The following is a 13,511-nucleotide window of genomic DNA, read 5'->3' as shown; positions in this document are numbered from 1 at the left end:
TTTGAGGAGGAGGACCGAGATGCACTGTGGTAGTAATAGCTTTTATTACACATCTCTATTGCTATTGTGCATCACGAGCTGAGCTACAGCTTTTTCTGGCCTCCAGGCAGGGTTTGTTGCTTCGATGTCTCCCCTGCTGCTTGGGGTTGTTTACAGCATCCCAGACAGGAAAATGCATTCAATCAGACACCACACTGAGTTGTTACAATAGGAATTCAGGGCACACCTGGTTCTGTCATGTTACCTAGATCCCAGCCTGAGGCTGAGATGGTGAAATAATCAAGTGAAGCTTCTGTTGTCTTAGCTTAGAGAGTGTAGGGAAGGCTGCACAAATCTGGAGATTTTAAAAGGCAAAACCAAAAATGTACTTTTAAAGGTTTGATTTATGGTAGATTGGATGGCTATGGGATAAGGAGATTTTCACTTCCACCGTAGGTCCCAAGTTCAAAGCTAGCTCGAGCAGTCCCTCTTGAAAGCCATGGACATGTGATGACTGTTGGTGGCCAACGTGGAATGAGTTGGTGATTCTCAGTCCAATTCCTACCTAGAAAATCAGATGTTCACATCACAGACACAATCATCACAGCATTGACTAACTGGCCTCCTGGAGAGAGACCAAAAACTGAATAGGCCATGGACTCTGAACTACCCTCTTAACATATCTATGTCAGCAGTGAGGCACTTTGGGAGAGCAGAGAAGTTTACGGTCTAATCTGTGAGGAGCTGTGTCCTGTGATCCTTATGGAGTGAATGGGTATTGATAGTGCTCAGCATCTTGAATGATAGGCCTCTTGTACAGTTTCTGACAAGATGATACTTCTTGTATAAACAGAAAACTTCGGGGGTGGAGTGAGGAAATGATCTTTTAAACTACTCCTGCAAATGAAGAAGTGGGGGAAGGAAGCATTTTATTAAATCTTGTGGAACTCAGATACTGCAGTGATGAGGGCCATAGATACTTTAAATAAATATACATGAGAAGATAGGTAGTTTTGGTTTCAGGGCTGTCAGTCACCACTGCATTCACTTTTGGTTTTTTCAATTACCCTTCACAGCTCCCCAGTCGCTAGCAGGATTATGTGAGCTATATTGAAATCACATTTTCAAACAACATAATGGAGAATCCATCCTTCCTTCACTTTCTTGCCAAGATACGTGTTCAGGATCCTGTGTTTCTCCTGCAAGAGTTAATGGCGCTGCCAGTGACCTTTACCAAATCACTTCCCTGTGACTCCTTGCTCCGCATTCAGTGTCTGTGGGTGTGTCTTCCTAGCACAATTGGCTGGAGTTGTAACTCGAGTATTACCCCTAATTCGTCTCCACACACAAAAATCACAAGTTGTAATTTCAGACCTAATGGTCCCAGTGAGAGCAGTAAAGGAACAACCCAAGACAGAGGTCCCAGATCTCAAAGCTATGCAATGATAATGGATGATAAAATGAACTAATTGGCTACACAAAGTGGTGCTTCAAGATGGAGCTAGCTGGCCTATCCAGGGGCTGGGCTGAAGTAAAGAAGTGGAGGTGCAACAGCCTGAGTTACAGCAACTTGTCAGCAGCTAATTCAATCACTCAACTAATCCAGTCATTCTGTGCTGCTAATCAAACCACCCTGTGTAACCCAAGTGTTGTTTTGAAGTGTAGTTGCTATTCACTCTCACTCCTGCTAAAAGGGGGTATTACTCTGCTTTACTCACCTTTGTGTGTGTGTGTGTGTGTGTAGTCTAATATCTTGTCTACCCTGCAATTAGACACCCCTCGCTGGCCGGTGCCAACTGACTCGGACTCACAAGACATGGGCTAAGGGACTGTCTGTCCTCTCACCAGGAGTGCTTGTACCAATTATACTGTCAATGTGGGGTATTGTGGACTGCTCCTGAAAGCCAGTAACTGTTGACATAAGCAAGGCAGTGTCTACACTGACACTGCATTGACCTAACTACATCAACCTTGATTCTATGCCGCTCATGGAGGTAGAGTTATTAGGTCAGCGTACCGGGGCAGATACAGTGGCAGGTGCGAAATTTAAGTGTAGACACTACCACAGTTAGGTCAACGTAAGCTACCTTGCATCGATCTAACTCTGTAGCGTAGACCAGACCATAGAGACAGGAAGCCAGTGACTAATAAAACATTGGGACTTACAATGCAGAACTCTGTTAAAAAGCACAAGCCAGTAACAAAATGAAAGAGTGAGCTTCAAAACTGCAAATAGGGTTGCAAACAAAATGTTCACATTTCATCCCTAAGTGCATTCCAAAGGCAGGGAGTTATTACTATCCCCCTTTCACAGATGCGGAACCTGAGGCACAAAGAAGTGCAATGACTTGCTTGAGATCAGAGCAGAATAAGGGATGGAGTTGAAACTAGAACCTGAGTGTCCAGACTCTCAGGGATTTGCCCCTCTCTTTCAGCCAACAGTCACACCTTGAAGTGTTGTCACCTTGTCACCCATGGCATGATGGGCAACAGCAAATGGCCACTTGGAGATGGGAAGAGTCAGCCTGCTCCAAAATAACCCTGGGAGAACATTCACTGCTTTCCTTCTGCTGTGCCCAGGAATCCACTCATCAGCTCTCCTGTGTTTTTTTGGATTCTCCCTCTTGCAGAAAAGCTCCCCCCTGGCTTTTACTGTTCTTTTGAAGAAGGGGATTGCGGCTGGACCCAGGGCTCTCTCGCCTCTCTCACTCCTTCATGGCAGATCGGAAACCTGGAGTACAGCCACTTCCCTTCACTAGAAGGTATGAGGGCGTACCAGGAGATTCAGGGAATGAATGGCAGGTAACAAAGAGGGTGGGGATATGCTAAAGACAGAGGGGGGTGGGGGGTTTCAGTGCAGAACACAGGATTTGCACTTGTCTTGTTTTCATAAGTCCTTTATATTCAGCTTTCAGTGAAACAAAACCTATCTTTCCACCTTAAACACTGAGCATGAGACCACTGGGGCTGTCATTGTCCTGTCTGTCTTGTCACTAGAGATTGGTGTCCCAAGCTTCTGTACTTTACTTCAGATAAGTCCTTATTCCTTTTTATCCTCTTCACATCCTCCTGCCTCCACCCTGCCAAGCCAGCCAGATCCTTTACCCTTCCACAATTCCTTATTTACTTTCTCTTAATCCTGCCTCTGCTTCCTTCCTCCCCACCATCCCTTGCTTTCCTTTTCATCCCGTATTGTCCTCTTTGCTCCATCATCTCTCAATCCCCCCCACACACACACACACAAACACTCCCCTCCACTCCCCCTACAATTTCAACGTTGCTCTCATAAACCCACAGTATTCAGTGGTTTATATCCTGGGCATTGAACTATGACCAGGCTGAAATGTAGCATACAAACTACCTGCCTCCATGAACATTTTCCCTCATACAATAGTATAAATCAGAGGAGACATTTATTGCTTAGATGCAGAGCCACTAAAGGAAAACAGTAATAAGACAGAGTAGCGTCTGCCGTACACACTGTCCCAAAAACGCTGTTCAGAGTTAAATAATACACCGACAAAGTGAAATGTTAAAGGCCAGCTCTTTTGCTGGGGTAGAGTCATTGACTGCAGTGGTGCTATGCCAGTTCATTACCAGTGGATGACCTGCCCCACAATATTGCAGAGAACAAAGAAATTAAGAGGCATGGCTAAGTAAGGTAGTTGAGAGCTAGAGAGGGCACCATGGGGAGCGAACAGTAAAGTGTTGCTTCTTCATGATTTCTCTATTCTGCAATGGTGAAATTCAACCCAAGCCACATAACCAGGTTTCTTTGTAGGGGAAGCATATAGGAGTTGGGAGGGTGAGGACAGAACTGGAATCCTCTCCACACCATGTAAGCAGGGTTCAGTGCAGCCTAATCTCTCCTCTTTCACAAGTACTCCTGCCCCAAGGCAGGGGGAGCAAAGCTTATGTGGAAGCTTGCAGCCGCTGCATTGTCCGCATTTTTGACCCACTGATCGTTCCCACAGACTCAGCCCTCTCTGTCTCTGTGTAGAGAGAGAGCAAAGAATTTCCCTTTGCGTTTTCCTCCACGCCCTATGCCCTCTGCAAGAAAGTATCTGTGTTTTCAGTTCCTCCTGCAGTCCTTGTTATGATGAGTGACCTTTAGCCTAAAGGAACAGACAGGGCTCCAACTGCATTGCTATTAATCTGGTATATTTCACCAACATGAAGATTCACTTAAAATTAATTTTTTAACATGCATTTTGTTGTGGATCCAGCAAAGAAAATGAATCCCAAATTACGCATAAGCACAAAAATAACGTGTGTGAAGAAGATAGCCAGATCACTTAAATATGTTTCCCGAATAGGGCCCTAGAGTATGTGAAGCTGTATTGACTGCATCCAAACTAAATTGAAAAATGCCTTTTGTCATATGTTATCCCCCTGAAACAGGGACCAGTTAACACAATTGGAACCAGACTAGATAAGGTTCTTAGAGGAATGTTCTGATGGGCCTTTTACAAACCTTGCATCCAGAAGTTAGTGGCAACAGCATGTCTGCTCTTCTCTTTTGTTTTTTATCTAGGTTGTGCACTCTTGCTAAACACCAGTGAGGTCCCAGTGGCAGAAACAACCATCATGACCAGCGCTGTGTTTCCAGCTCCAATTAGGAATTCTCCCTGTGAGGCAAGTCCTAAAGTCTCTTCTTTCTCCCACAATGTTTTCCAAACTTGGTTTTCAAACACCACTACTGGCAGGTCATCCAAATCTCCCATTTGGAGGCTCAGATTGGCGCACAGACATGCAAATGCCCATTTTGTGGATCTGTGTGCACCGTTGAGCTCTGGATGCTCTCTTAAAGCACCCACAAACTGGACTCTATGAAAAATGAAGCCTGACTAGTTTACATTGTGGATGTAACCTAGTATAATGTATTTACACTAATGCATTGATCAGCCAGTGTTTTGTTAATACAGAGATGAAGGGCTATATTGTGGCTTTCGCAACCAAAGTAACAACGAGAAGGGGGATCGAGAGGTGCACTGTGCCAGCAACACTACCCAAAGACATTCTGTCTTCAGAAATCAGAGGCAGCTGTAGTGATGCATACGCATTAGGAGTGTGTTCAGGACTGGCTCCTAATCTATTCAGAAGGTGCAGCATGCACTTTCCTAATCGCCATCCAGGATTCAGGCAACCGGGACTTTATCGTGCCCCACCCCAATCCCACTACTCCTTGCTTAGGCCCTGTTCTTGCAAGTGCTAAGTTAACAGAAGCTGAGGTTGCTCTGCACTTCAGAGCTGAGCCCTCACTCGGGTGAAAGTGGCATTAATGTCGGTGGGAGACTTTCCTGAGCCAGGAGTGAGTGAGAACTGCAGGATTTGGTCACACAGAGTAACTAGCATTGCTGAGTAAATCGTGTATAACCTCAAATTGTGGTTTAGATAATGATACGTCCAAGGGATGCGTGTAGATTGGAGACATCACATGACCAGTGGTCTGCACTCATATAGTGCATGATAGTAGCAGTGATATTTATTTATTGTTCTACATTTTTAACAGTAGTTAGTGATTTAGGGTGCCTCGCACAATGAGACACCACAAAAGGTTCTGATTTTCCAAGGGTTTGACACTCGACTTTTGGAAAATCAGACTCCTTTAAAGTATCTCAGGCCGGTCACCCAAAAATCTGGGACACCCAAAATCATTTGCCATGTTTGAAAATATAGATCATTCTGTATTTGTTAAGCACTAATAATGTACTAAGTATTGTGTAAGACATGAAACAAAGACTGTGTGTGCTCCAGTCCCTATACAGGAAGGAAGAAGACGGGATGTTCTGGGACACCCAGAGGAAGGGGTTTTCTTTGATTTAATGTTTGATTTGGTTCACTTCTTGAAGGCATCTTACTTCATGCAGAGAAATGAACGCTACTTCGTTCCCTGCATGCTCTTGCACTCTTGCTTTTGTAGGAGACTCCTTCTGCCTTTTCTTCCCCCATTCCAAAGGCATGTACAGGATCTGAATATTTAAAGGCCTCCTTTTATCATAAACCAGCAAGAGTGAATATTTTTCATAACCTGCCTGCTGCAGGAAGCTGGGGGAAATCATTTCCCCATCTGTATAATTTTTTTTCTTGAGCCTACGATAGTGCAAATAATTAAACTTGCTGCTGAGCGGAAGATACCATCTATTGTATCTGCTCACATGCTGTCCCACCTCCATTACTCCCCTTGGCACTTACAAGGCATCCGAACACATGCAGCATTGCAGCTGTTGGTAATAAAGAGTGAAGGAGTTTGGCGAGGGGTTTTGTCTCTTGCCTTTTTAAATCGTGTAAAAGCCTCTGTTCTCAACACCTCCCTGGGAGCTTCAAATTCTATTTTACTGGAACAATCTTACTGCGATCAGAATAATTTAGTGCCACTTCTCAGTCTAACATAAGGAGAGGAAGGAGACCTTCCCTCCTATTTATCCCGCCAATAGGTGCAAATGATCTTTCTCATAATGGAGTTTTAGTCAGAAAAGTGGCTGTGAAATAACATAATGCATTTCCTATTTTTTCCCTCTAAGTCACTTCCCAATGGGGCTGGCTCAAGTTCAGGCATTAGATATAATTGTTCTACCTGTCAGTGCTGACAGCTCAACCTGGCATGTCACAACCAGGTTGGGTTCTTTCGCAACCAGAATTTCTCTGACAAATTTATTCATGATACATGAGGGACAATAGATCCCAGAAAACTCCCATAGAGTCCTGCTTGCTCCCATAGGTGGAGCTCTTGCTCACTGTCCCATTGTCAGTGCAGCTCACATTCCAGAGTCCTGCTTGCTCTCCCTTTGCTGTGCTCACTGTGTCATCCTGTGCAGTACGAAAAATGTATTCCAGTCCCATAAAGAGACCTGACTTTCTCTTACAGGAAGCTGAGGCTGAGTAAGTGGGGCCAGTCTCTTCTGATAAGCACCCACTAATTTAGTTGTTCATTTGATTTTGAGCTAAACCTTTTGAAGTAGCAAAATTGTGCTGTGGGACAGTGAGAACAGATTCCTGCATGTCTGTAATGTAGTGAGAACCCTTTTCTGAGGCTGTTTTGGTACCTCCCCTGGAGGTGGAAGCTGGAAGCCAATTTTAGGTGCCAGAGTTAACCAAACTTGTTTTAGAAAGTCTCAACTTTCCTCTTACACCCAAATGTGGACTGTCCAGAGAAGAACTGTGGCACATTGGTGAAGAAGTTTGTGCTGATTTTATCCATCCTCCCTGGCTACAAAGAAGGCTCCATCCTCCAGTGCCATTGATCCAGCTTCTTTCACCAGCACTAAATTCATTTTCAGCCTGTTTCTTTGATATGTAAATAAATAATGGGAGCTCCTATTGAATTTCCCAGAGCAGCTGTATTGGAAGCACCAATCGTGCATTTTTCTCTTTTTCCCTTGCTCCTGGAGTTTTAAATAAGTCAGGACACGTGTTAATAACATTGACTCGGAACACTTGAGTGTGAAAAATGGTACAGGGAGATGTCTCCAGCACTTCTGGCTTTCCTTTAACATGTTTCATTTTGCAGAACGTTGCCCAAGTCCTTTCTAATCTTGAGGGTGTTATTTTTAAATACCTGGAAGTGGTGAATACACGCTTCATTTTCCTTCTTTTGTTGCTTCCATCGCTGCCTGTTCCCTGTTTCATCAGGTGATCTCCAGTATCTCTGGGATTTCCGAAGGACAAGATGGGTGCCCTGTGATCTGGTAGAGGAATTGTTCCCCCTGTTCATTTTGGTTTTCAGTGGAATGAGGCCCCTTTCTCTCTCCCAAGGACAAATGCAACTTGTGCTTTCATTTTTGCCATTATGAAACCAGAGCATGGAGATGAAATGATGAAAGTTGAGGAGTATTTTAAACAATGATGATGATCCAGATAAAATGAGAGGGGGGGGGGCCACTCAACCCCCCTAGAATTGAACAATCAAAGCAGGTGGATTCTCATTTTGTCATTTCCATGAGCCTCTTTGCTTGCACATCCAATCTAAGACTGAAAGCAGAAGTGCCAACATGTTGCAAAAGAAACTACTCTCACAGAGTCACTGGCCTGACCAGAAGCATGATGGTCCAGGAATTTCATGATACTTGCATGATACTCACAAGAGGCCCAGCAGAATTTGTGCTGAGGTCCAAATAGTTATCTTTCTAAAGCTCATCGCTTGAAATGTGCTTCTTTCTATATGTTCCATTTCTAGTATGCAAAAAAGTGTTGTCATTGCCAATGCTAGCAATGTGATGCTTCTAAAATGCTTCACATTCATGCACAAAAATTGCTCAGATTTTATAGAGCTGTGTCTGCCACATGGGATTGTACTCATCTATAGCTGCGTTAAATGTGTTCAGCCTGTAGCTTCAATTTTTGCTTCAGTAAGTCCACTCCACCCTGAGCATGATAAAATTTCTTCTGAGCTTCCTTAATACCTAGCTTCCAGTGAGTGAGCTAGTACATTCACATCTGAAGGCAACTTTCATGGTTCCCTGCCCACAAAAGAAGAGCCATGGCAACACAGAGTTGAAATGCAAGAATCGGCAGTTGATTTGTGCAGGATAGCTAACATTCAAGGATACCTGCACTAAACATTGTAGGCAGCGAAAAACCCTGCCAGCAACTGTCAAAGTCATGCTGCTTTTTCACAATATGTCATGTATGTGCTGGTTGAGGTTAGAGGGGGTGGCATCCAATGGGATTAAACTCCTGCAGTTCCAAGGGGAGGCATGGGTAGATTCCTTTCGGTCTGCCTTTGAGCTACTTTTGTTGCTAGCTATCTTTGTATATCCCTCTTTTCTCCCGTTCTTCAACAATCTTTGCTGATACCAGGCCTTGCCTCCCTGATTGGTGGAGCCATAATGCTGATATTGAAGGTCATTGCAAGTTAGAATGGAAAAAGGGGCTGCAACACTCCAGATTGCCATTGAGCCATCTTCCCTTTAGAAGCCTGGTGCTGTGAGCATGTAGCATTGTCTCTCATGGTCTTCCAGAAGTTTGTCTGGGAAGTAGTTTGTACCAGAGTCTCGCAGATGTAAGCGGACACAGTCTTGGTGAGGACCCAAGTGACTCTCAATATGTTTGTTTCTTCTGCATTTAAGAAGCCAATACATTGCACATGCCTCATGATCAGTAATTCCTGGTTGGCCTGGACTGATTAACCGTCTGGTTTTACAAAACCTACCGTCAGCGTTTCTTTTCATCTTCCTACATAATGGCCCAGGACATGTTAGTATCAACAGGAATAAATCTTGCACAATTGCTCAGATGAAATGAGTGTCTACCTTGACCATTTTGAAGGTCCCCCTTGTCTCTAACGAAACTTGTGGACTATCTGATGGCATCCTTTTGCCTGGTGGCCTGTTGTCTGCAATGCAGCATAGTTATTTTGCCTCAATATACTAAATTTTAACCTCAGACTTGTTCTTTTAATTCCTCCTAATCATTTCAGAGCTTTCCATTTACTGAGTCAGTGAGGTTGCATATGAGCAGCTAATCTGCATCTGAAGCAGGGCTCCAAAATCCAGAATACAAGACACTGATGAGCCAGCGTCGACCGGAGATGGTTAATTAGTTCCTTAATGGTGTTTCTGGCTTCAGCATATTTTGCTGCCAGTCCAGGACCCTAGGAGCCATTTGATGAATAATGCAGGGATATGCCACCAAGAGCACGGATTCAGCTCTTTCAAAATGTGCCACCATTCTGTTGTCAGGACTCATCTGCCATCATTGATGCCTTACTCCATAAAATGATTGCCAGCCTCATTCAGAAGTCTTAACTAGGGCATCCATCTGATCATCTGCTCCATTTCATTTCAGCAGGTGTGAAAGTACCTGGAATATCCTGCTGTGAAGCTTAGAAACCATAAAAATCACAGCCAAAGTTTCCCATTTGAGCACCATGCCAGTCAATTCATTCAGAGCCAGTCCATTACAGTCTGCATGATGCACTTCGACAATGAGTTTCTCTCACATCTGATTCCAACTACTCCTTTCCTTCAAACAGCTGACATGTGCATCCATTCCAATTCACTGACTGCTTCAGCTTTCAGTTTTGCTATAGCCAAAGGCGCTCTCTTTCATCACTTCAGATTCTACAGACTCTTGTTGCCGGGCTGGTCCCCAGAGAATGTAGAAGCTAGAAGGCTCCTGTGGTAGTATATTGGGCTACTCAAGACTTTGTGTATCAGCCTGAAACTGTTGTTGTCAGAATGGCACAATGAAGTGGCTTCACTAGTCCATATTTGAAGTCTCAAGGTATTTTGCAGAGGAACTGGTCTTTGCATCACAAAGATACACTCTTTTCCCCATTATAGATTAAAATCATTGGCTTGGAAAGGTTGATAAATTCAGTTTCAAATTCACCTCTTTCATTTAATATGCAAAAATATCAACACAGAAGTTTTACTTCTGATGAGCCAAGAAGGAAGTGGTTTACATCACCGCCAAACTCCAATCCAATGGGCTGCAAGAGAAAGCTATCATTACAATTTCGTAGTATAATAATCTGCTGTTTATAATCACCTGAAGGAATGTTAAGTACTTCACAGCAGCAGGATCATTTCACCGGACACTAAGATGCAGCAGAAGAGAGATGATTGTATTTCACTGGAATGGCAGCAGGGCTTCTACAACAGGACACCAACATAAAGCCCCTCTCTCCTGCAGCATCCCTCCCTGAAACAGGCATTAGATCTCCAGCAACAGTACAACCACCACACCAGGAAGTGTTACATCCTGCCTTGCTCTAGAGAGCTAAAAGTGTCTGGGCAGGTGGCAAGCTGGAAGCCACTACATCCTATGCAAAGAGATGTTTGATTTATGCTACCTTGTCTTCATACTCCTCCCTTCATCCCCACTTGTCTGTTTCATCTGGAACTGGGCAAATAATGGATACGTGGTTCACTGGTTTCCCACACCTGAAGAAGAGCGCAGTGTAAGTTCAAAAGCTTGTTTTTCTCACCAACAGAAGTTGGTCCAATAAAAGATATTACCTCACCCATCCTGTCTCTTTAACATCCTGCGACCAATATGACTACAAAAACACTGCGTCCCTTTTGGTTCACTGGCATTTAAAAAAAAAATTAAAATTGTTTTGGGTTGAAGGAAAATGACATTTTTCAAAATTTCAGTGAATAGAAGAGTTTTAAAAAAAATCTGAGTTGAAACATTTTGTTATGCCTAAAAAACATTTGGTTTCATTTAGAAAAAAATATTTTCAATATTATTGAAACATTTTTACATTTTCTGTTTGGTCAAAACTAATTGGCAAACTTGACACACATTCGTGAATAGCTTTGGCCAACTCCAAACTTCATTTTTGGGTGAATAAACTATTCATCCAAAATATCTTGCCCAGCTCTAGTTTAATCCACCTATCACTTCTTGTCACGCTTCTAAGTTGTGAACTCTCTGGGGACAGGGACTCTGTTCTTGCTTCTTTGTCCTACACACTGTACAACAATGAGTTCCTGATCTTGACTGTACCTCTGGGCATTACTGTAGTACAAACTATGAATAAAAATTAATAATGGTATCTAGCCCGGTGGTGTGTGCTGCCACTGGCAATGGCCTATACCCATGACTCAGATCACTTTGTGATGCCAACCCATTGGAATCATCACAGAATAGGAAATAGCCACAACATCCCCTGAGATGGATGCACAGGGTCTAACTGATCACTGTATGCGGGATCAAGAAGGAATTTCCCCCCAGGTCAGATTGGCAGTGACCTTGTATGTGAAGTCCAAGGTTTGGCACTGGTGTAAAATTGGCATGAAAGAAGAACAGGGCCTTGGGGCTTTGGTCCTTACAGTTGCAAACAGAAGTCTTCTCAGCGTGGTCCTCTTTCTAAGTGTGGAGACAAGAGGCTGAAATGGTAGCTGTAAAAGAAATGAGCTGCCCCCATTCATTTAAATGAGGTGTTAATTTTGAAGCCAAACACAAAGTTATTGGGGTAACTGAGTGAAATTTAAGGACCTGGGATATGCAGGAAGCCAGACTAGATGATCGCTGGAGGGTAGCAATAGGATACAGAAGGACCTAGACAAATTAGAGGATTGGGCCAAAAGAAATCTGATGAGGTTCAACAAAGACAAGTGCAGAGTCCTGCACTTAGGACGGAAGAATCCCATGCACTGCTACAGACTAGGGACCGAATGGCTCTGCAGCAGTTCTGCAGAAAAGGACCTAGGGGTTATAGTCGACGAGAAGCTAGATATGAGTCAACAGTGTGCCCTTGTTGCCAAGAAGGCTAACGGCATTTTGGGCTGTATAAGTAGGGGCGTTACCAGCAGATCAAGGGACGTGATCATTCCCTTCTATTCGACTTTGGTGAGGCCTCATCTGGAGTACTGTGTCCAGTTTTGGGCCCCACACTACAAGAAGGATGTGGAAAAACTGGAAAGCGTCCAGCAGAGGGCAACAAAAATGATTAGGGCACTGGAACACATGACTTATGAGGAGAGGCTGAGGGAGCTGGGATTGTTTAGTCTGCGGAAGAGAAGAATGAGGGGGGGATTTGATAGCTGCTTTCAACTACCTGAAAGGGGGTTCCAAAGAGGATGGCTCTAGACTGTTCTCAGTGGTAGCAGATGACAGAACAAGGAGTAATGGTCTCAAGTTGCAGTGGGGGAGGTTTAGGTTGGATATTAGGAAAAACATTTTCACTAGGAAGGTGGTGAAGCACTGGAATGCATTACCTAGGGAGGTGGTGGAATCTCCTTCCTTTGAGGTTTTTAAGGTCAGGCTTGATAAAGCCCTGGCTGGGATGATTTAGTTGGGGATTGGTCCTGCTTTGAGCAGGGGGTTGGACTAGATGACCTCCTGAGGTCCCTTCCAACCCTGATATTCTATGATTCTGTGATCTCATGGTCCTTTGGGATGATCAGCAGTGAAATACCTCACGCTCTGGGACTGTGGCCAGAGGTTCAATTCAGCATCATCAGCATCACCACTTCATCCTCCCCATGCCCAAATCTGACCTCTGCATAGACTTGATGCCTCAGGCAAAGATGCTCTCATAATGCACACATACACACCCCATCTTAGCTAATTGTACAGTGTCAAGTCATGGGGAGGGGTAAAACAACTACTGACCAGCTTTTTCCCTGAAGCATGATAACTGCTAGCCTTTCTAATTCTGTAACCTAGCTAAATAGAGAATGGAGAAAATGTATATTATCAAGACAACAAATAGTATTACCATATAAAAATATAGGTGCAATTACCTAACCTCCCTAGTTAGGTTCTGTGCTGGATTTGAAGCATTACAAAATTATGAAGGGTTTTTTTTATGAGAGTTGAATCAGGACTCAGTGCTGTGAATACTCTCTTGTGTCCAGAAATCCATCATTAACGTAGCCTCAGTAAACTCATTCCTTGGGCAACCTCACATTTGCTGATTATTGTGATGGCTGCATAAATCCAGCCCCTGCATGCAGTATTTTTTTTCTTATTAAGCTCTTTATAAGCAGAGAGTTTGAGGGGGTTATTTCAAAGAAAATTAGACAGCAGTGTTCATGTTAGAGATTTTGAGACCAGACCAAATTGCAAAGGTTTATATT

At 43.7% G+C, this 13,511-nt stretch overlaps 1 protein-coding gene across 1 annotated transcript in view; it reads left to right on the top strand.

Moving 5' to 3' along the window:
• The window catches only part of ALK (ALK receptor tyrosine kinase), a 514,101-nt gene that overhangs the window by 386,121 nt on the left and 114,469 nt on the right, over nucleotides 1–13,511 (top strand). The window contains exons 7-8 of the mRNA XM_027833891.3: nucleotides 2,610–2,741; nucleotides 4,514–4,614. Of these exons, the coding sequence (XP_027689692.3) occupies nucleotides 2,610–2,741; nucleotides 4,514–4,614 (233 nt within the window). The remainder of the gene's footprint in view (nucleotides 1–2,609; nucleotides 2,742–4,513; nucleotides 4,615–13,511) is intronic.

This window comes from Chelonia mydas, chromosome 3 (genome assembly GCF_015237465.2).
Source record: "Chelonia mydas isolate rCheMyd1 chromosome 3, rCheMyd1.pri.v2, whole genome shotgun sequence".
Classification (NCBI taxonomy): domain Eukaryota; kingdom Metazoa; phylum Chordata; order Testudines; family Cheloniidae; genus Chelonia; species Chelonia mydas.
Note: the sequence above shows the minus strand (reverse complement) of the source record. Positions and strands in the feature narration are given on the sequence as shown.